The sequence below is a fragment of the Podarcis erhardii genome (assembly GCF_964252035.2).
Source record: "Podarcis erhardii genome assembly, chromosome: 1".
Lineage (NCBI taxonomy): Eukaryota > Metazoa > Chordata > Lepidosauria > Squamata > Lacertidae > Podarcis > Podarcis erhardii.
This window is the reverse complement of record NC_138497.1, coordinates 119,264,119-119,291,488: the sequence shown is the minus strand read 5'-3', so window position 1 is coordinate 119,291,488 and position 27,370 is coordinate 119,264,119. Positions and strand designations below refer to the sequence as shown.

The 27,370-nt window shown below is 39.1% G+C and overlaps 1 protein-coding gene across 2 annotated transcripts in view; it reads right to left on the bottom strand.

Moving 5' to 3' along the window:
- Positions 1-1,436: 1,436 nt before the first annotated feature.
- Positions 1,437-27,370, bottom strand: part of LOC309338907 (neurabin-1-like) — a 39,033-nt gene continuing 13,099 nt past the window's right edge. The window contains exons 3-19 of one of the 2 annotated variants that reach the window (XM_081856423.1): positions 26,293-26,425; positions 25,717-25,837; positions 24,477-24,581; positions 24,223-24,343; positions 22,448-22,591; positions 20,656-20,709; positions 18,821-19,050; positions 17,662-17,758; positions 17,402-17,573; positions 14,872-15,023; positions 14,165-14,489; positions 13,713-13,794; positions 12,369-12,440; positions 11,724-11,919; positions 8,044-8,160; positions 5,133-5,321; positions 1,437-2,711 (exon numbers count right to left, since the gene is read on the bottom strand). In XM_081856423.1, coding sequence (XP_081712549.1) covers positions 2,544-2,711; positions 5,133-5,321; positions 8,044-8,160; positions 11,724-11,919; positions 12,369-12,440; positions 13,713-13,794; positions 14,165-14,489; positions 14,872-15,023; positions 17,402-17,573; positions 17,662-17,758; positions 18,821-19,050; positions 20,656-20,709; positions 22,448-22,591; positions 24,223-24,343; positions 24,477-24,581; positions 25,717-25,837; positions 26,293-26,425 — 2,478 coding nt within the window. In that variant the 3' untranslated portion in view covers positions 1,437-2,543. The remainder of the gene's footprint in view (positions 2,712-5,132; positions 5,322-8,043; positions 8,161-11,723; positions 11,920-12,368; positions 12,441-13,712; positions 13,795-14,164; positions 14,490-14,871; positions 15,024-17,401; positions 17,574-17,661; positions 17,759-18,820; positions 19,051-20,655; positions 20,710-22,447; positions 22,592-24,222; positions 24,344-24,476; positions 24,582-25,716; positions 25,838-26,292; positions 26,426-27,370) is intronic. The other variant, XM_081856424.1, reaches the window with a different exon arrangement.

Here is a 27,370-nt window from a genome sequence, read left to right as displayed (position 1 = left end):
CTCGCTGTTCGGTCATAGGCACAATGAGTTCATTTGCTATTTGAAAGTTTGATTCCTATGAATAAAGCATTTCAGGAGAAAATAATTTATACTACTTTATATTCCAGGCAACTCCCTGTTTGCACAGGGGTTGCGTTCTGGGTCATCTCGCGTGTCAGTGGAGTGTGCGTAAGCTCACCCCATTCCGCTCCCTTCTGGGGCTGAAAACAGTGCTCGCGTCGGCAGTTGCATGCCAATAAAACTCACACAAAATGATTGCTGTGTGTATTCCCTTGCTAGAGCTAGATTTGGAAAGAATTTTGATTGCAGGTGGAAGAATAACATTACAACAGCCAGGCATTTTGTATTTGGAATTTTAACATTGTACTGTGAAAATTTAGGCTTGCAAGAAAGAGGCTTACTGTGATTTTTATAATAATAAATCCTAAACATTTTAAAAAATCTGGCACTCCATTGATTAATTGCACGATAACTCCTGGTCTTGTATTATCACTTCAGTGTGGAAACACTGGGTCGCCCCTTGTTAAGGCTGTAACTCCAGTTGTCTAAGTGGTTATGGTTGCTGAGGCTGGTGAGTTGGGAGTCTGACAACATCTAGCGGCCCACAAGTCCTCTGCTGCCATAGTCTTCAGGTGTGTTCCATCTATGGACTGCCAGACAGGCTCACCTTGACAACTATCTTCCTTACATACAATGGGAAAAGGTACTCTTCCATAGTAGTGGGGTAGGAAAGCTGGGGGGGGGGATTCACATCTGGCAACCAATATGCTCCTTTGGTTTCAGATAGTACATGGGTAGAAGAGCCTGGACACAAATTTTCGCAGCTCTCTAGTGGCTATGATAGTTCATTTACCAGAAGTACTGTATTTAAGCATTAACACTGGAAGTGTATACTCAGTTCTGAGCAAACTAAGCCTAGAGCAAAAACCTCTTAGGAGGCTTAATTTGGTCAGAATCAAGTATACACTTGAGTTACGTGATGGAAACAGCACTGGGAGGAAAGTGACTCCCAATCTAGAGACATTTTTTCATTGCACAAGTTCTCAATACTCTAGCCCGCTTGTATCCAATGTTAGTTATACTCCCAAGTAAGCCCACGGAAATAAGACATGATGAACTTGGGTTCATTAATTCCAGCAGGTCTACTCTGAGTCAAACCTGGATGACTAAAACCCTGTCTCTTATTCATGCAATAATACCAATACACATTTTCTCCTATTCTTGGTTTCTTGAATCCAAGATAATAGTACTATGCCATTAAAATCTTAAAACTTTTATTTTGAAAATGCTCAAAATGTGCATTTCATTTACTGTAGTCTTAATTTACAATTGGCAGTTTTCAATGTTTTCTTACAAAATAATCATTTCATTAGATGGGAGCATGTTACTAATTCATGCACATGAAAGTCATAATAGTAAGAATTTCAAAATACAAGTTCTTTTTTGAATGAAATTTATTTCATTTCTCAAAAGTGCCACTCCAATGTAGTGTATTTTTTCCTACAACAGATTATGTGTTACCCAACAGCACATGGCAATTGTGTTTGACACTATTCTGGAAAACAAATGCAACTCATGAACAGGAAGACATCTCATAGTCTACAGTGTAATTATACACACTGCAGAAACCCAGTGCTTCAATTCATACCTCCTCCGGCTATTCCCATTCTGGTATTAGGAAGACCAATAGCATTGAAAGTTTAGTTAAAAATATATTTTTGGTCCTCAGTATCTTGAGTAGGAAAGTGTAATGCATGTATTACAATTTGATCTTACATGGATTATAAAACCCCATAGTCCATACAAAAGTGTATAAAATAGATCAATAAACTTTGAAATCCTGCTTCAACATACTCAGCTTAGAAACTTAGTGTTATCTTATTTTAGAAAATAAGAAAGCCAAGATGCAAGTCATGAATTATATTACTACAATACATTTTGAATTTAAAATGAACTCTGGAAAATACAGGATTTTAAACACATCATTAAGTCAAAATACGATTAAATTAATTTTCTATTATTTTTTAAACTTAATTTTTCCTCTATACAACACTAGTGGCAACAAACTTCTCTTCAACAGAACATAATGACCTGATACTGTCTCTCTATACCAGATACCACCCAACATTATACTGCAATTTATGTTCACATCCTATTCATCAAAACTGTATATACTTCTGATAGACACTTCAGGGACCTAGAATAAGTAATACATATATACACATTACTTAATGCAAAGTTAATTTACTGTTCATTAGTACAAGTTAACAATCTAAATTTAAAAAATGGAAAATATTTCATTTGATGAATCATATAAACAGGGAAGGACTGTAGAAATGGGAGATTAAAAAACCTATATTGTAAAAGCTATCACTTCCCACCTCCCCCATTCATAATTATACAGTAATATACAATTGTGACACTTCTTCAAGCTGAAGGGAGTCTGATAAAAATAAAGATATTGAAACATTACCTTGGCATAGTTCCACTAGCCCTTGTGACTACACCAGATTAAGTAGTTGCATAGGATATTTTAAAGAATTTTAGCAGCTTGATTCTACGGTGGCCACCACTCTGCCAGTTCTCCGGACTTCTTTCTCTTTCTTTTGAAACTTCTCTTTCTGTTTCTCCAGCTTCTCTTGTGCTTTCTTAATATCTTTAATTTTCTTCTTTATTGTTGATCGGTCATTTTGACTGGATACTCCCAGGGCCTTTCATAGAAAAAACCACATTTCATTATATTCTACAAAGTAGAAATATTTGCAGCATAAACAATGTGCATTGTTGTTGCATGAGTTTTGGGTTGTTGTTGTTTTTTCCTTTAAAAAAACAAAACATTTTCAGCAGTATTCACAACCATTAATTATCATTACAATGAAAACAGCATCCAAACTAAATATTTTTGCAATTTACAAAATTCAGCAAATCTAATGAAGGAATACAAATGATTTAAACAAGCTGAAGAAAGATGTCGTAGTCAGAACAAAAAGCATCTTAGCGCAGACAAGAATGGTTTGCAAGTAGTACAAACCTGGGACAGCTTAATGTGAAATACTTAAATTTCCTTGACTCCTAAATACATAGTTGGAAGAACCAACCTTAAGGGGCGAATCCACACATTTCCCTCATATTCACTAACAGTCATAAAATGTCTTCATGAGTATACCCATGATCATGCGAGTAAAGATTAGTGTGAACTGGACTGTTCAACAACAATTCATTGGGCTTCAAAAGATGAAGGGAATGCTTCAATAGCCATGAAAATTGCTATCAGTAGTTATCTGTATCCAGGCCAGATCATACTAAAGTTTACCTACTCAGGCATGGTCCAGTGGCCATTTGCATCCACAGTGCTGAGATACTGGTAGTAAGAGGGCAAGTTGGTTGCAGCTACCTTAAAACTTATTAATTTTGCTGGGCTCCAGAGCAACTTCTTTGGACTGGCACCACTCTCTTCAAAAATAACCTTATGGTAAAAAGGTAAAGGTAAAGGACCCCTGACAGTTAAGCCCAGACGTGAACAACTCTGGGGTTTCGGTGCTCATCTCGCTTTACTGGCCGAGGGAGCCAGAGTTTGTCTGCAGATGGTTTTTCCGGATCATGTGGCCAGCATGAGTAAGCTGCTTCTGGCGAAACCAGAGCAGTGCATGGAAACGCTGTTTACCTTCCCGCCAGAGCAGTACCTATTTATCTACTTGCACTTTGACGTGCTTTTGAACTGCTAGGTTGGCAGGAACTGAGACAAAACAATGGAACTCACCCCGTCGCAGGGATTCGAACAGCCGACCTTCCGATCGGCAAGCCCAAAGCTCAGTGGTTTACACCACGACACCACCCGCGTCCCTCAATCTTATGGCAGCACCCTATAAAAAAGAACCCCTGGACGGTTAAGTCCAGTCAAAGGTGACTAGGGGGTGCAGCGCTCATGTTGCTTTTCAGGCTGAGGGAGCTGGTGTTTGTCCACAGACAGCTTTCCGGGTCATGTGGCCAGCATGACCAAACCGCTTCTGGCGCAAGGAGGGCCATGACAAGTGCCAGAGTACACACAGAAACACCATTTGCCTTCCTGCGGCAGTGGTACCTATGTATCTACTTGCACTGGTATGCTTTTGGAACTGCTAAGTTAGCAGAAGCTGGGACAAAGCAACAGGAGCTCACTCCATCACATGGATTCAAACTACTGACCCAAGAAACTCTGTGGTTTGGACCACAGCACCACCCGTGTCCCAATAGAGTAGCACCCTATAGTTAGGGTCTAAAGAAATACAACGTTCCACATACTCAAATAGGGTTACATTACTTTATGGGACTGCTGTGAGGTCCCTAAAGGAAGGCCAAACAGATGCGCTACCATAGCATATGAGAAGCTAGTAACATTCTTTTAGCATGGTGCAGTATAGTTTTTTATCAGCAGATGGCAACATTTGATAAGCCAAGAAAACCTTTTTGACTACTTTTTAACATACTAACATTTCATACAATCAAAGCTTAATGCATTAACTTAGGATACGTTAAAAATGTGTGTCCAAAATCAACAACAAAAACCCCTATTAAAATGAATCTATTTTATGTAACAAGGAATTGAAGGAAGGAAGCCAACCCCTAAATTATCAACACATAACATAACACTATACTGTACTTATAAGTATATTAGGGAAGTGGTATTAAGGACTTAATTAGGGACGTGGGTGGTGCTGTGGCCTAAACCACTAAGCCTCTTGGGTGTGCCGATCAGAAGGTTGGCGGTTCAAATTCCCGTGATGGGGTGAGCTCCCGTTGCTCGGTCCCAGCTCCTGCAGTTCCCAGCAACCTAGCAGTTTGAAAGCACGTCAAAGTGCAAGTAGATAAATAGGTACCGCTCCAGTGGGAAGGTAAACGGTGTTTCCGTGCGCTGCTTTGGTTTCGCCAGAAGCAGCTTAGTCATGCTGGCCACATGACCCGGAAAAACTGTCTGTGGACAAATGCCAGCTCCCTCGGCCTGTAAAGTGAGATGAGCACCGCAACCCCAGAGTCGTCTGCAACTGGACTTAACTGTCGGGGGTCCTTTACCTTTTTGTACTTATATTGTTAAGTGTTCAGATTTTCAGTGCATAGTTTTGGCTTGGCATAAGACAGCAGGTATACAAGCTTACCTTCAACTTGTCACTGTCAAGCAGCATTAACTGCTGTCCATCTATACACTTGGCTGTGAATTCCGCAATGTACTGCTCCATATTCATTCCCATTAGCCAATGGCACACCTGTTGCGTTGTCCATTCAGAAATGGGCCGACTGTGCCATTGGTTTTGTTTCCCTGTAGTTGATGGTTCATCATCGGAAGTCTAAGAAAGCAAATCAGCTTTTACTTAGGTACATAGTAATTTAACTTACTGCTTTTAAAAATAAAAAATACTGCATTTCTGAGATATATATATAAAATATAAACATTCAAGACTTTGAATTGTTGAGTGCATAGCTGGTCTCCAATATTTCAGTTTGTTTTATTATTTAATTCCCATAGTGCAAAGTGCCTGAACACATATATCAATGCACAGTAATTTAAAGATCGCTCATTGTAAATACCTTTATGAACAGTGGACTCGCTGAACCAAGTGTAAATGTCCAGGTTCGTGAGATATAGGATTTTCAGACCTTGCTCGATAACTTACAGGTATTCTCAAATTCACTCGTTTTATGGTATCACTGACCGAATGTCCAAAAGAGAGTTTTAAATTATTGTAAAGGATCATACAGTTTCTGGTCTTCTAGGTGCAGCACTCTAGGTGGTAAGTTTTACTCAGAGTAGATCTACATAAATTAATGGCCCTCACTTAGTCATGTTCATTTATTTCAATGGGCCTGCTTTAAGTAAAACTTGGTTGCGTACCACTCTCTCTGTTTGTGCCACATAAAGTCCACCTATATTATACTGTTTCCGTACATACATCACAAATGCCCTTGAAATGGAAACTAGGCCAAAGCAAATGAACTCCTGGTGAAAGTCCACATCAGAGTGAACACTACATGCTAGAGAGAAGGGAACAAAACACTCTTTTTATCTGTTGGGTAGGTCTCTATTGCTGAATTCATTTTATGGAGATAGTGAGTCAGTTTTTACAACTTATCACTTAAAATACCACCTCGGTCTAGATGTGTCATTAGCGGAAAAATACAAAACTATTATGTATTACTGTATATTCATTTTGTACACGAGTGCCACGGTTTCTTTGGTTCCCCAACTTTTATTAGGAGTCTGTAGCTAAGGGGACAAAGGACATACTTCTGACCTACCAAGGCTAGAAACAAAAACTATTTTTCAATTTTTCTAAAGCTATCATACAGTCTTTGGTTGAAGAGGAAGTTTTTCTTTCTTACTCAAGACAAATACTAAAAACTCTTTATTTCATCCTATGCCGAAAAGAAAAGGATCACAATACTTAAAGACTAACCATGCTGATTATGCATCTTCATTGAACTTTAAAAAAATGAAGTACTGATAATACAATTTTTTTGTTAAAATTCAGCAATGGCATTTGCACCACTAACTCAGGGTTGCTTTCTATATGCTTGTAAAAATGTAGTATGTGATCCCTACTTTTGTTATTGTACTTGCAGCTCATTTTTTTATTGGTTTACTGCTTATTTCTTTAGATGATAGCAATGGTTTATGAACTAACTGCTGCATTGCTCTAGATCAAACTATGCATGCGTATGGGGGCAAACAGGTTTCTTACAAGTTTCCATCATAGCACCTTACAGTGCTAAAGATGCAAGGCACTTTTTCAGTTAAATTTGAGAAATTTAACTGGAAAGGGAACTACTCTTTGCTACAGCATGCAAACTTCACACAGCCTCCCCACCTCAGCTCTTTAGCATTTATTTTACTTTCAATGTAGATGCAAGGACCACCTGAAAGCAGCAGGGATCACGAATGCAAGAGCCACTTGTTGTTCAAATTTAAAAGCAAAATAACTTTCCAAGTTATAATATAAAAACAAGGAATTAGCAAGTGATGTCCGTGAACACAGAATACTTCTTCCGAGCCTGTTTCACAATGCCAGGCTTGTCAGCTACTCTTGTAAAGCCATATTTAGCACGAGCAAGTATCTAATATTTACTCAAAAACATTAACTTGTGTTACTGAAAGGACGCTATCTCCATCCTTGTAGAGATATGCAAGTTCCATTTCTAGAAATCAAGTAAAGGTCAGTCTCTGAAAGTCCCAGTTGATGCAGAGAGAGAAAATGAAGAATGAAATCTGGCCCTACTGTGCTGAGAGTGCAAAATCCTCAAGACAACTGGAAGAGAGTCGGAACAGTATCCATCTAACCTGAATTACGGAGTAATTTGAAAGAGAAGTGAAAGGTCAACATATAGTGTATAGACACAAAACTGTTCAAGGAAAAGCTATTCGTAAGAGTAGAGTACCTATAGGGCTAAATGCCCAGATGCTACATGAGGAGCTGTGAAACTCCATACTGAAGGCTGAACTTAGCTGGCACCACAAAACCTTCCTCACTGAAGTCTGCAAAGTTTTGAAAGATCCAATTTAGGAAATTCAAAAAATGTTTGGCTTTCTAATGATCTAAAAATATTTCAAAAATAACGCAGCAAGAATTAAGCTCTACAGCCAAAAGACTGAAATGAGGAAGACAATGTGTATTCTGTTAGAAGTACTGATGCATGCCATTCACACAAATAGCAGAAGCATAGAAAGCAAACTGCATTGGTTGATGGTACTATTAATCAATTAGCTGTCTTATAATGTTAGGAATGTAATTAAAGTGGTTTTTTTTTCTTGCAATGCAAGAGCAGAGCAGATGCACATTCAGTCCTGGTTTGGCTTCAGTTACATGCAAAGTAGCTCAGTGTGATAAAATATCAAACCCAAAACTGATAACAAGCAAAATACTTTTTATCTCCTAGGTACATTTTTCAATGTGGGCTTATAAAAATATTAAGGTGCAATGATGATAACCTACTCTTTTCATTAGAGACAAACTTAAATTGCATAATATAGTCTGAACTATGATATCAACAATACACAGACACACTGAAACTCACCTCGTTTGAAGAGAAGGTTAAAGTGTGTGAACGCCCTGAAAGATTTGGTTCTGTCACTAACCCTGACAGATCACAACTTGGCTTGCTATCGTATGAATCATCTATGACAATTCTACTCTGCAAACAAGTGAAAATAATGTGTTGTTAACTTCCCCCTTGGAACAATAAATCACAAGGAGGCACAGTGTCTTATTTTTAAAAAAGTAAAAATAACTAATCATTTATTTCCAGTAACTCTGAACTAAGCTTATCTACATTCATCATAACTCTCTCCCAATTCACAATACACACATATTGGGCTCATCATCTGATCTACAGAAATATTCAGAGAGTTGTGGTAGCTATTTTCAACACAGGGTTAGTCAGGAATGAATAGGGTTAGTCGTAAATTCATTCCCTTAATGGGGGCTAGGGAGGGATTACACTTTGACCTTAGTTTTCTGATTATCAGAGACTGGAACCAAGACCTGCACCATGGGCAGCTCCTGGTCTTGAGGAGCACAAACGACTCTGCTTCCAAATGTTCCATCCCTCCTTTCAAGTTGCAGGCATAGTAAGAAAAACAGGAAGCAGTATGGCTTCCTGCCATGATAACGTATCTTTTTGCTACTGTCCTTGCACCACCTGCCCCATTTAGAGCAAGCAGGCCCTACATCAGCACCCACAATGGTCAAGCAGATGCAGAGGGTCATCCCCCCCCCCCAGGACTGACACTTGCCTGCTGCACCCTTGCTGACTCCCCCTCCCCTAAAGCAGGCTTCGTTAATCTGCCACCCTCTCAGATACTCGCCGCCCTGAATCCCAATTTGGAAGAAAGGCAGGATATAAATGCATTAAGTAATAGTATTCAACAGCCCAACAGGCATTGGCTGAGTCCTGTTCCTGTCTCATATGGGAGGGGATAATAGCTAGTCCAAAATAACACAGGCTGAGGGGTGGCTGGAATGAAGCACCAAAATCAACAGTAACGTGTATTTCTATCCTGCCAGCTGTCTGTTACACATATGTATGGTTATGGTTATGAGATTTCATGGAGGCAAAGATGGAACAAGAAAATTGAAGGACCGGGTATTTTAGTAGTAATTATGCCCCTTAGAGAGCAATCCTAAATTCCCAGATAGGGGGACCACTGGATCCTGAAGATCTACTGGAGGCCAATGGTGATAGGAAAAGAATAGGGCTACATTGTGATGGATCAAGGAGGCCTTGGATTCAAAACCATCCCACTCCCAACAAGCCCACGAGAAGCGAGAAAAACTATGCCCGCCCAGAGGTGCAATGGCCCCAGATGCAATTTTGAGAGGGGGCCCAAAAAGGCGCCCCCACAGCTCCTTCATCGGAGCCTGGCTCTGCGCCAGAAGGAACTGAGCCTTGGCTGTAGCGTTTGTGCCTGTTACAGTTCTGTCCCCTGGGTTAGGCCTGACCTGGGGAGGAGAGCAGGTGAGTGGGCGGCAGTGCTGCTGCCCACCCTCCTTGGCTGCGGCATACCTCGTGCCTGGTGGCAACAGCTCGGCCACCGGGTCACTTCTGACGCGGCAGTGGAGAGCAGCACTGCTCGGCCGCGGCAAGGCATGCCTGGCCACAGTGGGTATGTCACCAGGTCAGGTCTGTCCTGCCGGCAGAGAGGAGGAGAGGCAGCAGTAAAGCTGCTGTCCACCCTCCTAGGCGGCCAGGCGCCTTGCGCCTGGCTGCAGTAGCTCCGCCTCAGCCGCTGGGTCAGGCTTGACCCGGTGGCAGACAGCAGGGAGATAGAGGGCGGCAAAGCTGCCTCCTGCTCTCCTCAGCCAATTCTTGGCCATCGCAGCTCTGCTGCCAGGTTGGGCCTGACCCAGCAGCGGAAAGCAGGATGAGAATAGGCAGGAGCTCCCCACCTCTCTCCAACCTTGTACTCTGGCACACTGGAGGGCGCCCTCCGCCCTCCTTGGGGGCATGTTCTGCAACCTGCCACAGGTAGCGCAGGCATACGCTCCACTGCTGTGCCTGCCCTATAGCTGGTGTAGTTAGTTTCCTTCACTCAAAGGCACAAAAATATAAGGGTAACAAAGTCCAACAAAATAGGAGGCAGGAGAAGATTTCCTGGGGAACAAAGGGCTCACATGAATATTTTAATGCTTCTTCAAACTTTAACCTTCATTAGATCAGGGAAGTGCAATCCTTCCTACCTGGCCCTATTTCTTTAGAAACATGCATTTCCCACACTGAGAACCACAGCACAACAAACCTGACTTTAATAAAACTGAACGTATCACTGGTATTTATCATAGGTACCATGTGGTGACAATTCTTACATAGCTTTTGAGGTCTGCAATAACAGGCAAGACTTATCTATGCAAACAGAAAACAATGAACCACTCTCTCATAACAGTACAAAAAGATATAGACTCAAGCACAGAAAGGTGCTTTTTAAGCCATATACATTCAAGTGTAGTTAAGCACTACTGTGCTCACTGCAGTTGCAAGTTATCAACCCTGGGTTGAACTGAAAAGCCTAGAGATACAGAATCAGAAAGTTCTAAAGACAGACCTACAACTGTAGCATGACAACTCTGGACAAAGACACCATGCATTTTGTTTTAAATGACTGGCAGTACAACCCTATACATCAGGAATGGGGAATGTCAGACAGAGGAGCTAAATTCAGCCCTGCAGACCTCTCTCTATGGGCCACACCCACCATTAGCATAAGACATCCAGAAGGTTCCTCACAAGGGAATGTGGCCATAGAAATGAAAAACGTTCCCCACCTCTGGTCAGAAGTAAGCATGATGAGTTCAACAGAACTTACTCCCAGGTAAGTGTGCATAAGATTGCAACCTGAGTCACTTCCCTGCATGGGAAGAACTAAAGTCACAATCACACTGTCTCACCTATCTGACAACTCACAAGCTTATGTGAGTAAACTGTTCAACCATTGAATCTATGTGGACACAATCAGGCATAAAAACACTTAAGGTATTTTATGTTGGTTAAACTTCTGCTGGCATAGATTGTACACACTTCCGAGGTATAGAAATCTTTTCCAAGACCAAAACATACAAAATGAGATGCTGATGGCTTGAAATGCACATGTAGATTAATTTAACAAACTGAAACAAAGATGGAGTCCACAAAACGAAAGAAAACTATGGGAAGAGTAGCACATTTGTTTTGTCGAAGTTATTACCATATAGAAAGGATCAAGCATGCAACAACATGCACATTTAATGGGTGGCAAGGACAAAGTAGAAAAAAGCATCATGTGACTGCAGACAGCCTTGCCATAACCATTGTCTTTTAATGTGCAGATTTTCTATTTTCATCTGTGTACAGTAAAGCCTTTAGTTTTTTCAGAAAGCAACATGATGATGAACTTTTTAACAAGGGAATTTCCACTACACAATTTCCTCCAGTGGAAGGCTCCTTTGGTTCAGAATTCTTTCTGTGAACAGAATAAGCCCTTATGTTCATGGGAGGGCATGCTTGGATCGCAACCCATTGTTCTTAATAGGCTAGCCTTATCGTAATTGGGAAAGCTGGAGAAAATAAGTCAGCACTATCACTAGTCATATATAACATATTATTTCCTAAGGTGAACAACTTGCACATGTTTCGTTTTTACGATACTTGTAACAGCATTTAACTCCTGAGCAACATTAATCAAATCTAAATGTGCAAAGTATATACAAATAAACATCATTTACCTTGTTTCTGTTCTTCTCCTGGCTCTGTTCCAATGCAACATCATGCCCACCCTGAGAAAAGCTCAGGGTGCTACTAGAACTATGCTCTTTATGGCTGTCTCCAAACCAGGAGAAAGGCATACAAGTTGGGATAGGGGAATCTGAATCTGACGCAGATAAGTTGTTGACAGAGTCCTCCAGCAATTCTCGAGAGCCCCTGAAAGAATGTAATTTTTCATGTATGAGCTTTGACAATCTATTGTACATATAACCCATACAATGTGAAATAGATATGACATAAGTGTCATATTTTCATCATCAGTACACAACAACACATTACACACCACACAGTTTAAAGCAATTTAATGTTATTCAGACTAGTAGGTCTAAATTACTATGTATAAAATATTTCAGAAGTAGCTTTCCTGCTATGTTATCTTTTTGCAAACTGGGCACTAGTATGTTACCAGCTATGAAACACTTTAAAAGTAAATCTGATTGCCTTTGAATACTTTCCTTTTTCAAAAAGACTGAAACTGAGGTTCAACATTCTAACAATGCACGCGATATAAAATTGAGAATGATGTATATTCATTCAGATGACTGTTCAAATTGCACAATTGATTGGAATGCATAGTTAAGAACATAAAATGCTTCTTTAAGTACCGGCTGTCTAGCGAACTCCTTGCATTTTCTTTTTCTTGCTTCTTCCCTTTACCACCAGATTTTCTTAGGCCCCTGAAATTAAAGAAAGTAGTTTAATAAAACGCACAAATTAGCTAAGTCAAATCTGTCCCAATATATCTGTGGCATACTGCAAAATAAATCAATACGTTTCACACAATTGTCAATTCACACTAGTCAAGTGCAGTAATGGGAAGTGGGGTAAATGAGAGAACAAGTAGATCAATCCCCAATTGACCACAAGCAATCAAATTAAACTGAAATGACCCACTATCTTTGAACCAGCCCAATTGTCAATTATAAATAGAAATATGGTTCACATTTCAAATGTATTTCACAGTGCAATCAATTATAACAAATATTTTGTAATATACCATTATGAGAATATACACTGAAGGAAAAAAGAAGCAACCCATCATCATATAACCTAGTAAATATAACTCAAGACGCATAGGTGCATCCTTAGCTGTTGATATATATGGTCTCTTCCCCCAAAACAAGAATTGTCTTGAACACCCACAACTTTACATCCCATCCCATCTGTGCCTTCTTTGCTCTGTGCTACAATGGTGGCTGTTGTTATGTGCCAGAGTTCATGTCTTGGGTTTCGAAGGAGAGGGATACAAAGGAACGATTTCCAGACTTCTCCAGAGTGAAGTTGTCACTACACATGAATCATTATTTCAGTTTTGAGCTATGGACATACACTGTAATTTTACCCTCAACTCTGACAGAGGGGAACCTGAGCATCCTTCTCTAAAGATGCACAAAGTTAAACAACAATAAAAGCATTCCACTTTAAAAGTAACTTGCTGGTCTCATACAGAACCAACTGCAATTTAGCTAGATTTATTATCTCAAATTTTAAACATAAAAGCCCTACCATAAAAGATATAACCTTTATATTTTGTTATAATGCAACAGAACATTCTTTCTTTATCTGAATGTGTATGGTCTGATCCTAAAGGTGCCTATCCCAAATTAAATTTATTTCTTATTAAAGTGTGTTTAAGATTGCAGACTGAGGCAAAGCCATTCCCAAAGATCAGTCACTCAAGCACTGAAGGACCCTTATGGCATGAAGCAAATTATTAAAGCTTTGAGATGCCAGAGGAACAAGGAAGTTTGAAGCGCGGTTATTTCCACTTGCGCGTATTCTTCAAACCAGTGTCATTTTCAATTTTGATACAATCATGCACACAATTATTCCCAGCTGCCAGTTATGCAGATTAGCATCAAATTAGTTTTTGACACATGATAAAACTGCAGTTCAGTTACAGGAACTTTTAACAAACATTCTATCATTTAAAAACATGCACGTCATACCCAAAATCTGGGAAACGCCTTTTGGACTTGCCCGCAGAGGCACCTTCACTTGATTCAGTCTTTTCTTCACTTCGTTTGTCATCTGTGTAAAATAAAATAATGACATAAGAAGTCTAACACTGATATACTTCCTAACTTAAAAGAAAGCCTCTTCTATAGATAAGCACAACAGAAACTGTATTGTGCTGACAAACATTTCACAATATATTGTTCTCTTTGCTTTTGCAAGGTGACATCAAATGACTGAAGCATACAGATTGTGCAATTTCTTACATTTAAATAGATTAAATATTATATTAAATTTACAGTGTTGCTTACATTAGAGGCATAATGTACAAGAATGGGTAAACAGTAATTGTTTAACTTTTAATAGCAGGAGGCAAGAACCACACTCTGTGTATCGACAGTTTTTCAGGACTTAAAATTTTTAAACGCAAGGAATTCTAAATTACCTTTGTTCACTCTTCCTTTGCCTTTTGAGTCTCTATGCTTGACATTTCTGCTGCATCCTGAAGGAGAATTTGGAGTTGTATCATCATTAGAAGCTGGCTGAGTTGCTTCAGGACTATTTTCTGTGTTTGGTTTATATACTGGAGAAGAGTGCAAGGAAGTTGATGGACTTGATTCTAATAAACTGTCAGTGCTTTCAGCATGCTCATGCTTATCATCTCTTTGATCTACATCACTCTGCTGATGTGATGAAATGATCTTCTCTGTCACTTCTGAAGATCTGCTCTGGATTATTTCCTCTGTATTATCATCATTATCATCCACATCCTAAAAATGTATTAAGAAATAAGAGTTTTTAAATTTAAAGTTTTAATAATTGCCTAAGTCCAAGGTACCAAATGCTTATGTACTTCAAGTAATCATACAACCATTACTTTTTTATTTAATATATTATTTGTATTAAACTACATGCCTCATACTTGGCTATGTTAGGGGTGGAGTTTTCAGATAAATTTGTTGTGGTGGCAGCAGGAAGAGAGATTTACTGAAATGTGCAGCAAAAACCCAGCTCATAGCAGGACATCTTATTAAGAGCGGAAAGGTGGTACAGCGGAGTTTTGGGTAAATGATAAAATTAATCTCATCAGTGAGTGCATTTAAACAAAGTTAAATTATATCTGGAGGGGAATCAATAAAGTGAATACTGTACCAGCAAGTTTATTTCCTTCTGTGCAGCCCCAAGAGATGCTTTCAGCTTTGACCGAGAAGGTGGCTGACGTTTCACTTTCAAGGCAAGCTGGGCTTTTGCTTTATGTGCACTGGTGTCTAACCTTGGTGTGTCCCCAACAAAAGTATCAAAATCTGTAAACAAAACAAAACAAAACAAAACAAAACAAAACAAAACAAAACAAAACAAAACAAAACAAAACAAAACAAAACAAAGTTACCTTAAAAATGATATTCCAGCAACAGAACCTCTGTCTCCCCATTCCCTCCCTAACAAAATTAGTCAGTGCTCTTTTATAAGCTTGCATTCAATGTCTTAAGTAATCTGACTCTCTATAAATTGAATGGAAACACAGAATTCAGACTCCAAAGCTTGCACACCCTTTTCAGTAGCGCAGCTGGTTCAATAAAATGCCCTTTTATAAGTTGTTTGTTAAGTTCTTTGTTAGTACACAGTCAGGACCATACCTGAGTTTTACAACAGAAGGCATACCTTGCTGAATTAGCAAACAGATGGCAATTCAAAGTGGATCGTATTAAAGTACATATTGAAGAACTTAAAAATTTTGCTTGTACTGTACACCTTTTACAGGTTGTTTAACAGTTGTCTAACAGTTGTCTAATACTACATCCCTACTTATTTATTACTTCACTGAGGATACAAAATATATGTGTTCTTCTCATGTATGCAACTTCTGTGCATACCATGAGTAAGGATATCAGGAGATCTTTATTACAGGATGTTGGGAGATGCATATCCCAGTGGTCCTATCACTTAACTCCAGTTAAGGATCTGCCCTGGTCAGATTTAGATTGACTTTTAAGATGACCATTGCACTTTCTGTTGGAGCAGCTACAAGCAAGTTTTCCCCTTAGAAAGAGGAAACATATTTCATTTTTTAAAAAAGACATATTCCTTAGAAGGGACTCTTTCAGTTAGGAACCCTGAAGACAACTAGACTCAGCAATACAGTTGTGGTGAACCTTTTGATGCCAGCAGGCTAAATTGTTACCTCCCCCAAAACCCTGTGGGCCATTTCACAGCAATCATCTGAAGTCACCATTCTGTCAGGTGAAATGTTTTCCTATGCCTACGTGATTTAAAATCTGTTGATTTTAAATCTGCATGCCCCCTAAACCTTTGCAGGCAAAGGTTTAGGGGGCATGCAGAGACCAAGAGTCAGTTGATCTGTTGTGCCTGCCAAGCAGTTTCCTGTGCCCAATGGTCTGGAATCGGTGTTAGAAACTGAGAAATGAAAGCTAGGAGCTAAATGGCACCTTAAACCTAGGTTATGGGTGCAACAATGGAATGTCTAGGCCAGGGATTGGCAAACTAAGGCCCGGGGGCCGGATGCAGCCCACCGGGCTCGTTAATCAGGCCCATGAACCTTTCAGACCCTGCTGCAAGTCAGCCCCCGTACTAAACCAGCGCAGAGCAGAGACCTCGTCGCATGAGGACTGACTTCCGCGACACTGGCACGGCTTCGGATTGGCTGCAGGAAGCTCCTGCAGCCAATCCGAAGCCGTGGACGCCTCTGGGCGGGTGGCAACACTGGCACAGCTTCAGATTCGCTGCAGGAAGCTCCTGCAGCCAATCCAAAGCCATGGACACCTCTGGGCGATGCCCCTTCCTTCCCGCTGAGATGGCTGTGTATGGCCAAGAGCTGAGCGGGAGGAAAAGGCAATGGCAGGGAGGCTGCCTTCGCTGCCCAGGCCAGTGGCCTGGGTTCTGTGCCCCACGAACCCCTAGCCAAGGCAGAGGACAATGACGACACTGCCGAAGACAAGGCGGTGTCGGCAGCTGCGGTGTGAGTGGCGGCGGTGGGGTGCTTTCGGGAGAGGGTGGTCCGGCCCACCACAAGGTCGAGGGACAGTGGACCGGCTCCCTCCTGAAAGTTTGCTGACCCCTGGTCTAGGTGCACTTTTTTAATAGCAAGAATACAAAGCTGAAAAGGAATGAACTGCAGCTAAAATATTATGCTCATTTTTCACACGGTGTAGTCCTTCCCCTCCCCACCCACCCTAATATTCTTAAGAGGGTATCTTCTCCAGTCTTCATAGAGTAGCTGGAAGTGGGGAGGCAGAAAAAGGTCCTCCTTTCCTTCCACTCTGCAGTTTTAATCTGAAATCTTTGGTGCAGTACTGTGCCCAGAGCTCAGGAACTACTCGTGCTAATGAAATTCTGTCGCAAAATGCGCCTAGAACAATGGGAGTTTCGAACACAGGCTGGAATCAAACAATACAGGGAAAGTATCCAAGGTTTTCAGGGTTAGAGGTTCCCACTAATGCAGTAAAAGTGCAGTAAAGGTTTTAAGCCCTGAAATAGCCCTATTTATATACAAAGGGAATCAGTATTATTCCTGCTTCATCAGACTGAAGCTTCACCTAGGAACTAACAGTTCTACTTACTAGCAAGATTGACATCTTCCACTGTAAAATTCATAGCAACAACATATAGCACATATTTAAGAAATGAAAGAAATAAATGCTGCTGAATTTCTACTTTTACTTACCAGAAAAATCCAATTTCTCTATTGAAGACTCAAATTCCTGAACATCATCTTTTACTTCAAGGTTTTCTGTAAGTTGTTCAGGACTTGGAGTTGTAGTTTCTAATAAACTGCTATTTCCAAACATAAATGGGAGTCTCTCATATATTTTTAATTTATCTTCAAGCTCTGAAATCTGAAAATGTTACAATGCAATTTAAAAATCAATAAAGCAGTTTTTAACATATTTAAAGCCAGTAATTACTAAGTCATCTTTGCCTAACCTTCTCCTGCAATATTTTCAGCTGATTTACATGCTCCTGGTCTCTCTCTCCAATAATTTTTGTATGATCCTCTTCCTTTTTCATGAGTTCTACTTCTCTGGAAGGGGAAAGAAACAGTCACATTATGCAATTTAGAAGGAGCTAGTTATCATGTTGAGCTAGTTATCAACATGTATTGAAAAACTAAAAATAACTACCAGTATATTGTTAAGTCTTCTACTTTTACAAACTCATCTCTTACACAGTATTATTCTGGTTGTTATATACAACTAGTGAACACCAACATCTCCATGAAATTGCACAGCTTCTTGTCCTCTTTCTTTCTGCTTGTTCTTTGTTCTCCCACTCACTCCCTTCCTGCCCCACATCTACTCTTTCTACTGCCACTGTCCTCTCCCGCTTACCAAGATGGCCTGTTCTTACCAGCAAAATACATTTCCAAGTAATCTCATTGTTTTTTATTAACCTAACCAGTTCCATTTTTCCTTAAGACCAAAACCCATTCCACATTGTAAGCAGCCTGATGGATTTAATTTTCTTGCATGCCTCTGAATGCACATACAGGAGACCCTGTTGCAGGATTTGACTAACCAGTCTACGGAGAAAATGTGTTGTGGTTTTCTATTCTACTCCCACCTGCCACCCTGTTTTAAATGTTAATTCTGTTGCTTAGCAAATGTTCCATATGACCTCCTGGTTCCTTTAAAAGTTCTTTATTTGTTTTTACTTAAAATTTACCTTTAGAGTTACACACTCTGAATCCTAGCCAATTTACCTCTCTGCTGTGTTTATTAGAGAACTGAGGTGCCTCAGAAAGTCTCTCAAAGCCCCTCCAAGATAATAGCAAAGGATACACTATCAAAGTATTGCGACTTTGTTTTTAAATATTCTGTAGAAACTACATGGAGTATCTGTCAGATGATGAGATAGATGTTGTAAAGGATGCATTTTCCCATTGTGGCATCAACTTAGATAACTTCCCTCTATTTATGCTTTCCATGTTTCAGAGTGTTTTCAGTACTGAAATCAAACTCTCTTAGATTTTTTCTGCATCATCCAAAGTAAACCACTGACATTATGCATAACTTATAGTACATGCAAGAAATGACAAGGAATGTCCTGTATGAGATTAACTGAAAGAAAATGACAATGAACTCACTTTTGCTGATACTCTTTGAGTAATTTCTTGGCCTTGTTGTATTTTTTCTCCAGGGCATCATATTGTTCCTGAGTTTCTTTAAGATGTTCATTTACTGTTTTGCATAAACTTTGCGCTTCTAACCAATAGGTCTCCAACTTCTTTATTTTTTCTTTGTTCTCACTTAAAGTTTCCTGGAGCTGGGATTTAGTTAACTCCCATTCAATCTTTTCAGCTTCTGATGCTTTTAACTTTAAAAAACAATTCATCAGTATTAGGTATTAGCTATGTAACTCTTCACAATCATTTATGAGTCTTTAAAAAGAATAAGTCAGTTCTAATGCAGCAACATAGCTGTCAAGGTTTCCCTTTTTTAAGGGAAATTCCCTTATTCCAAATAGGATTCCTCGCAACAAAAGGGAAAAGTTGACAGCTATGTGCAGCAATGAAAATAAAACAACAACAGCAACAAAAAGCTACTGACTTGCATATCACTGAAACAGCTAATATTGCTGTAGATTCATAGAAGTCCGTCTGGACAAAATCTGTTCAGGATTATTCATTTTACAACATATTCTCATTTTATTTTTTATTTCTGGCCACATCCCAAATAAATGAGGAACCTAACTTCTAAGATTCAGACTGCTCCTGTCAGTATGGAAGACAAATATGCTATCCCACCTTCAGAAACAAACTCATTTCTAAAGGCCTACACCATCAGACAGCTTATTGCTAGCAATATTTTGAGAGTTTCATACAAGTCATTGAAGCTGCAGTATACATTTACATTCAATCCGTATCTGCATCGGAATTTGGGGGCTTTTTTTGGTTGAAGAGTGGAATTAAAAGGCTTTAAATAAATGAAATTGGCAGTGGCGTTGTCAGATCCAAGGCTTGAGTAACATTTACAAGTTTCATAGGTGCTTTTGCAGAGGTTCCTGTTTTCTCCCTGCCATGTAAGCAGTTGTCCCAGTGCAGCGTGAGATTTACTTTTCATACTGTAGTTTAGATAGAAGGAAAGAGAGTAGCCACAGCCGGAACTGGTCTGTGACCGTAATAATAAATTTCATTCATTCAGTAGCCATAGTTCACTCTGTGCGACAAGTCATTGCCACTCTGCTACTAAAATGATAATGTAAGAATAATATTGACAGATCAAAGACTCCTATGTTGTTGAAATTTACATAGAATGAATTTACTTTGCCTGTCAGATATTTTCCCAACACAGTTCTGCAGTGATTGAAAAATCCACACCTGGTACAGTTTTTTATGCTAACATTCAATTTATTTGTGTGTGTGTGTGTGCACGCGCACGTGCACTTTCCTTATCAACAAATGTTGCAATTCTCCATCTTAATAAAACTTTCAGCATATAGACAGCATACCAACATTTTTACAGTGCACCTGGTAAAATTTTCCCTTCTGTAGCAGAGGTAAGAAATCAGACTCAAGCCTGGCACTATAGATGATGAAGGGAAATGGGATGTTCTCTTTACAAAATGAGAATAGGTGTGTTGGAAATAAAAACTGGCGTGCACAGAGCAAGAGCTAATGCAATCTTCCTCCAATACAGTTGCCATTTCTACCTGGGTAGTTCTGAACTTGCTTTTGTTTCCAAAGCATTATTACATGGAATAATTTAATAAACACATCATATTTATATTTAAAACAAAAATACCAAGAGAAAGGGGAAAATATACAAGGCCCAACATCCTTCATCAATCATCATAAACAATTTATTTAAATAATGAGCTTACTTGCTTTTGATTAAAGTTTGGTTTCACCATAGCTGTCCTCAGCATATCCACATACAAACCAAAACAATTTTCATATACCATTATATATTAAAACTGTACCTTTTCCTTAAGTTGGTTAACTTCAGCTGTCGTAACTGCATGCTTCAACTGTAGCTGCAAAAGGATAATAAAAAAAAACTTGTCAGAGGAGAAAACAATGGGTATAATGAAAGGTGGTTGTTTTTGTAAGATCATTAAGTCCTTAAACACAGTAATTCTATACTGCAGTTTCTACTGCTATGTTCAGAGTATCTCTAAACATAAGGATCTATGAAGCAACTGAGATCTATTTATCTGCAACGTAATATTTATGTTGATCACACTGTGCTTATTGGATGAGTTTGCTGGTGTATGTATTCCTATTTGTGAGTCAACCACTCATTTCCAACTATAGCTGGTTCAGGAATGTAATGCTAACATATACTTTTTACCAAATATCTACCATAAAATATGAAAGCAAATAATAATGTCTCAAGTCAAAGCTTTCTGGAAAAAAGAACTGAAATTAAATATTTTTAAAGATTAGTGATCAAGTTTCATTGTTCACTGACAGAATTCTAAGAAGGAAAACATTTCAGCCTGGTTATCCTTTGCAAGATAGCAATAAAAGAAGGGATCCACTACTAACTTATGAGACTCTCACGGTTGCAGCATGACCAAAGGAGCATAATTCAAATGAGAACAATCAAGTCTCCAGCTCACACATGTGGAGACTGAAAGATTATACTTTTGGTCTTGAATAGTTTTGTGTTTTTTAAAAAGCATCTCTGGAGAAGTGTATTCTGAAGGCTTGATATTACACATGCCAATGCAAAAACAAGTTTTGGTTTTTATATCAGAGTTAGTAAGGTCTATCTGATAAAGACTACAGATCTAAATATCCACTGAAGAAGCTCAACATAAAAGTTTTGAGGCCACTGAACACATCACCCACAGAACTCAGAGTAACTGTGAAAGCAGACTTTAGTACTGCTCTCCCAGTGCAGATGAGGAAAAAACTTCAACCAAATGGGGAAGCTCCTGGATGTAAACAGAAGCACCAATATGGATCTAAGAGACTCTTCGGATTTCAACCTATGTTTATAATTACTTGCTCAGTTGATATCACCCTATGTTTTCACCTATCTGCAGTTTATCCATGTTGCTTTAATTTAAGTGAGCTGCCTTGAGCCTCACTTCTGGGGAAAAGGTGTGAAATAAAGGCAGGCAAGCAGGCAGTGGAATGGATATAGTTCTGTAATCGATAAAATATATTGCCAAAATATTGCTAACATATATTGATAAATTTCTGCTAACTTGCTCTTTTTCCGTGAAATCTACCATTGGAGAAGTGATTTGCTAATAAATTATTCTTTTCATAAAGGAACAGCAGAAGATTTAAGGAGAAAAATATCCTTAAATCTAGAATTACAGTGTAGATGCTATAACCAAACCTTGGTTAAGTAAAACTGAATTAACGTGTCAGCTCCTGGAGAGTTGATTGCAGTCATTTTGCTGCTCCCAGTCCTCTTTGCAACCATGCCACACTAAGCTAAATTGCCTGAACTAGGACTCATGGTTAAGGTTTGCTCTTTGTTACAGGCTCATGGTTAGGGAGGAGGGAGCTTAACCATGACTCCCAGTTCAGATGACATGTTAAGCCAAACCTTAGCTCAGTGCAGCACAGCAGCAAAAAAGTGTCAGGGAGGAGCAAAGCAAATTTAAGGCAGAAGCCTGCACATTTGTGCAGTCTAAGGCAAATGTGTGAATCATGCTAATGTCTGTAGACAATAGAACATGTAACAGGGACATGTAATGGAGTCCAACCAAAATTAATTACCCATTTAATAGACAGCAAATCATTGCATCATACCTCTTTAAACTTCAACAGAAACTGTGTAGAATCCATGTCTAGTGGCAAATTGATATCCTCATTTTCAGGAAGATAAAACACTTCCACCGATTTCCCATGTAAATGTGATTCAAAAGAATCTTCATCTTCATCATAATCATCATCCTGAAAAGGTATTATGTATTATTGAAAATAAGTACAACTTTTTCTAACAAAGATAAAATGGCTTTGAAATGTCACTTCTATATTTCTGCATTTAAAATAATAACAACAACCTATGTAAATCCATACACAATTCAACTTGAAATACTCAAAAACAATTCAGTTCTGGTTGCCTCACTTCAAAAAGCATATTGTAAAGTTGGAAAAGGTTCAAGAAAAGACAATCAAAATGACCAAGGGAGTGGGAAAACTCCCATTTGATAAGTTACAGAATCTGGGGCTTTTAAGTTTAGAGAAAAGCCAAGCAGGAGGCTACATGATAGCAGTGTATAAAATTATTCATGACATGGAGAAAGCAGGTAGAGAAGTGTTTCCTCCACTCTCTTATAACACTACACATTTTTCTTGCATTTGCTGTCCAAAAAAGACACATACTAGTTTTGAACTCCATTGTATTTGATAATTATAGGAGGGCACTGCTCAGGTACAAACATATCCAAAAGCTTGTAGTTGCATAGATTACTTTATTACAGCTTTTACATTAGAAGTCAGCAACCAGTCCCCTGGGACTAAATCTGGTCAGCTGGGGAGTGCAACCTGCCCCCTCAGCTGCCAACTTACAGACACCGAAGTCGAAGAGAAAAATACAGTAACTGGTAACAAAAAGCAAGATACCGTATTTTTCTGTGTATAACACAACCCCATGTATAATACAGCCCCTACTTTTGGGAGCCCAAAATTAAGAAATCGTTATTTTAAAGTTGTTCAGTTTTTGGGGGAAATCGCCCAAAAGGTTGTTGAGTTTTTTTATGGTGATTCCCCACTCGATCCCTCACACCTCAGCACAGCCTCGCCTCGTCTCTCCAGTCTGTGTCTGCCTTCGCCTCACCTCAGCCAGAGAAAGTTGACGGCGCCACGGCCAGGCTCCCTCCTCACCTCAACACCGTCTCACCTCTCCGTGGCCCTGAGTACCAGCTCACCCAAGACATACTATATAAATCTGTGCATAAGACAACCCCCAATTTTGACTAAAAATTTGGGGGGGAAACATTGTCTTGTACACAGAAAAATACTGTACTTTATAGGCTGGTGGTTAATATACTGGCCCACTATCTCTCTCATTTCTCAAAACAGCTCTTTAAGAAAGCTACTTGCTGGCTAGGGCTATAGATTAAACATCTGTTGTCCACTCAGCATCCTCCAGGAAAGGAAAAGGTTTGCTGAAATATTTTGAACATGTACAGTGAGAAGTTGTAATCTTTCTTTCTATTACTGGTGCTCAGGATAAGTGACAATGTCTACACATTCAAAACATCACCACCCACAAAGATGGAGCAAATGCTTGGGGACCCTGGGAGTTTACTTGGGTGAAGGAATAGAAAGCAAAAATGGCAGTGAATTCAGTCAGCAAAGTTGCCCATTCACAGTATGAACTATATTTGACCGGTAAGGCTGAACGTGACTGTACCGCCTCTTGATGATGTGGACAGTTATGAGGAGTGGAGAAGGAAAGGTAACACAACAAGATCAGCAGGAAACAGGGCTCAGAATGAGCCAAGAGAAAGAACTTGGGAGCAGGGCACAGGAGAGGAAAGGTGTACAATGTACATGCAATGTTATATTTTAATTGATACCTGTTCTGTATCATCATGGGCATACTGATGCTCATACAAACATCTCTCCTGCTCCAATGTCTCACTTATAAGTCGAGCTACTTCACTCTGAGTTCCTGGTTTTTCTCTTCCAATCAGAAACCTACAGAAAACCATCAACCACCATCAATAAGTCAAATATAAAATGACAGTGTCACCAGCAGGAAATAATTTTAATATTTCCCCCTTTTTTTTACTAAAAAAAAACCCTGCTTATTTTATAAAATTACACATACCTGACTGTGCCTTTTGTATTTTTTAGTACAGTTGCTGCAAAAAACTGGGTTACTCCAACAAGACTTATACCATCAACTTCAACAATTTGATCATTTACTTGGATTCTGAAAGGCAAAGAATAAACATATTTGGTGTTACACACCACACTATATTTGTTAAAATAAAAGGGCATTTGAATGAAAACAATAAAAAGCATATGAGTAAGGACCTGTCTGGTCATTATGTTCTACAGAACATACCCTACAGAATATTTTCAATGGTAACTTTTGGATAGATTATTAATTCTATTTATATCCCACCTTTCTTCACAAATGAGCCCCCTCCCACAGGGAAAAAGAAACTAAAGATCTAAACCAGACTCAAATATGTTTGCTTTAAAAATGAAAGTACAGTGGTGCCTCGCAAGACGAAATTAATCCGTTCCGTGAGGCTCTTCGTATAGCGGTTTTTTCGTCTTGCAAAGCAAGCCCATTGACAGCTTAGCGGATTAGCGCTATCAGCGGTTTAGCGGCTTTTAGCGGATCAGCTGATAAGCGGCTTATCAGCGGATCAGCTGATAAGCGGCTTAGCGGCTTAGGAAAGGGGGGGGAAGGGGGGGAACCCGCAGGAACTCGCAAGACATTTCGTCTTGCGAAGCAAGCCCATAGGGAAATTCGTTTTGCGAAGCGCCTCCAAAACGGAAAACCCTTTCGTCTAGCGGGTTTTCCGTCTTGCGAGGCGTTCGTCTTGCGGGGCACCACTGTATATGTTTCAAGTGCAGGTAGGGACTGGGAGAATATATAAACTAGTTAAGAACTTCTTAAGGAGGCAATATGCACTTGCTCAATTCCAAGTGATACATTTTTGATAATGAAGAGCTTGTGTAAGATCCTATCTGCACCTTCCTTCTGTTACAGTGGTAATAAGCAAGCTTCTAGGGGTTGGAGAACCTTATAGAATGACATTCAGCACAATATAGGGGCTGTAATCTCATAGGATATTTAAAGAAGACATCCACCTTTGCACACTAACACTGCATGAGTGAAAAAATAGAATTTACATGGCCTACTGTGTTGTGCAACTGTCTCTCTAATACACACTATCCTTATAGAAGGAAAACATGGTTTCCCATTTCACCTGAACTGAGCCAGTGAAACATTCAGATACTGAAAAGTAATAAAACTTAGTTTGTATACTTTTACCTGGCTTGGTTTTACTAACGTCTGCAAAACAGAATAAGCATTCCTAGCGGAAACTTACCGACCATCTTTCTGAGCAGCTCCACCTTCAGTAATCGTTTTTACAAAGATTCCCAGCTTTTCCAGTCCCTGATCTGCACCAACACCCATTCCAATAATACTGATACCTAAACCACTGTCACCTATGGGTTACAAAAGAAAAAGACCGTGTATTTTTAAAATTAGATTCATAGCTAATAATTATTGGTCATATGTGCAAAATGCCTTATTGGCTTAATATAGTATTTAAATCATAAACAGGAAGTCATTCTATGATGACTGAAGTAAGAAGTGCATTTATGCATTCTTAAAAAAAGAATGATGTACTGTGACAATCCAATGAATTCTGTTTTTTGCACGCATTCCTGTACTGTATAATCCTCCATTCAATTTTCAAAAATCCTTATATTTCAGCCTTCCAGCCCTTATCAAACATTTAAGAAGCAATCCTAAACTCAGCTAACAAGGTCTTTCATTAGTCTTCTATGTCTACTCACAATTCCCATCAATTTCACCAAGGCTTAATTCCAGGCCATTTTGACCACTTTGGCCTGAAAGTAAAAGTTATTTTTGCAGGATAAATGTTTAAAATGCATACCTTTTTCAATTTCCACAGGAAAAACCTCCATTTTCTCCACCCTTTTCTCAAGTTCATACTCAGCTGATGCTGACACAGGGTCAACCTCTTCATTACGTCTATCATAGTCTTCATTTGAGTAAGTACTGAATACCTAAGAAAATAAGAGATGGTTTTAGAACAGTTTTGCACTCATGGGAGTTCACTAGATCTAAAAACTAGATACTATTTGCATGTAAATACTAATACAGAACCCTTCATTTTCCTACCCCTTTTGCAATTTCTCTAACCAATGAAGTATATGAACTCTTTACCCAAAGTCATCAACTCCACACAAATTTAACTAAAATTCCACATCAAAGGAATAAAAGATTTAGTCTTAAGATAAGAATATGAGTTATATCTCCTAAGTTAAATAATTTGGTCTGCTTCCATGGCCCAGTTTTCAAATGAACGAACAATCAAAATTATTTTAAAAACAACATAAAGAAACAAAAGGTATGAAGATTGGGTATAGGCAGCCCACTGAGCTAAGACAAAATAAAGAGGTAGAAAAAATGCAGAAAGGAAAAACCTGTTCTCAAAAGTGTCAATGAATAAGATTTATTACAATTCAATGTATTTCAGGGTGCAGTTCCTTCTTCAGGAACAATGTACAGATAATTAAAAATATAGAAGTCAAATAATGTGATATGAACAAGATACAATACAATGCTTACCAATGGCTTGTAATAAAACTTATCAATTTGTACTTTTGAGAATAGGCTTCTATTTTTTGCATTCTTTCTGTTTGTGTGTCTTCCTCTTGGATTTTTGGCAAAAGACAACAGTAGTGATAAACAAATAACAAAAAGGTGCTGACAGGAGTCAGGGACTCCCTGACTACTGACAACTTTTCACGTCTACTTTTTCGGGACATTTTTTGAGCTCTACTTTGGACAGGATAGTCTGAAAAACATACAAGCCAAAACTAGGTTTGAAGTATGCTAGTCTCTTCTGTTTGCAGATGGCAAAAATTTGCATTGGAAGCTATTATGCTTTTCCAAAGAAGGGTGTTTTTGGTAAAGTATTTTAAAAAAAACATAACAAAACAAAAAAC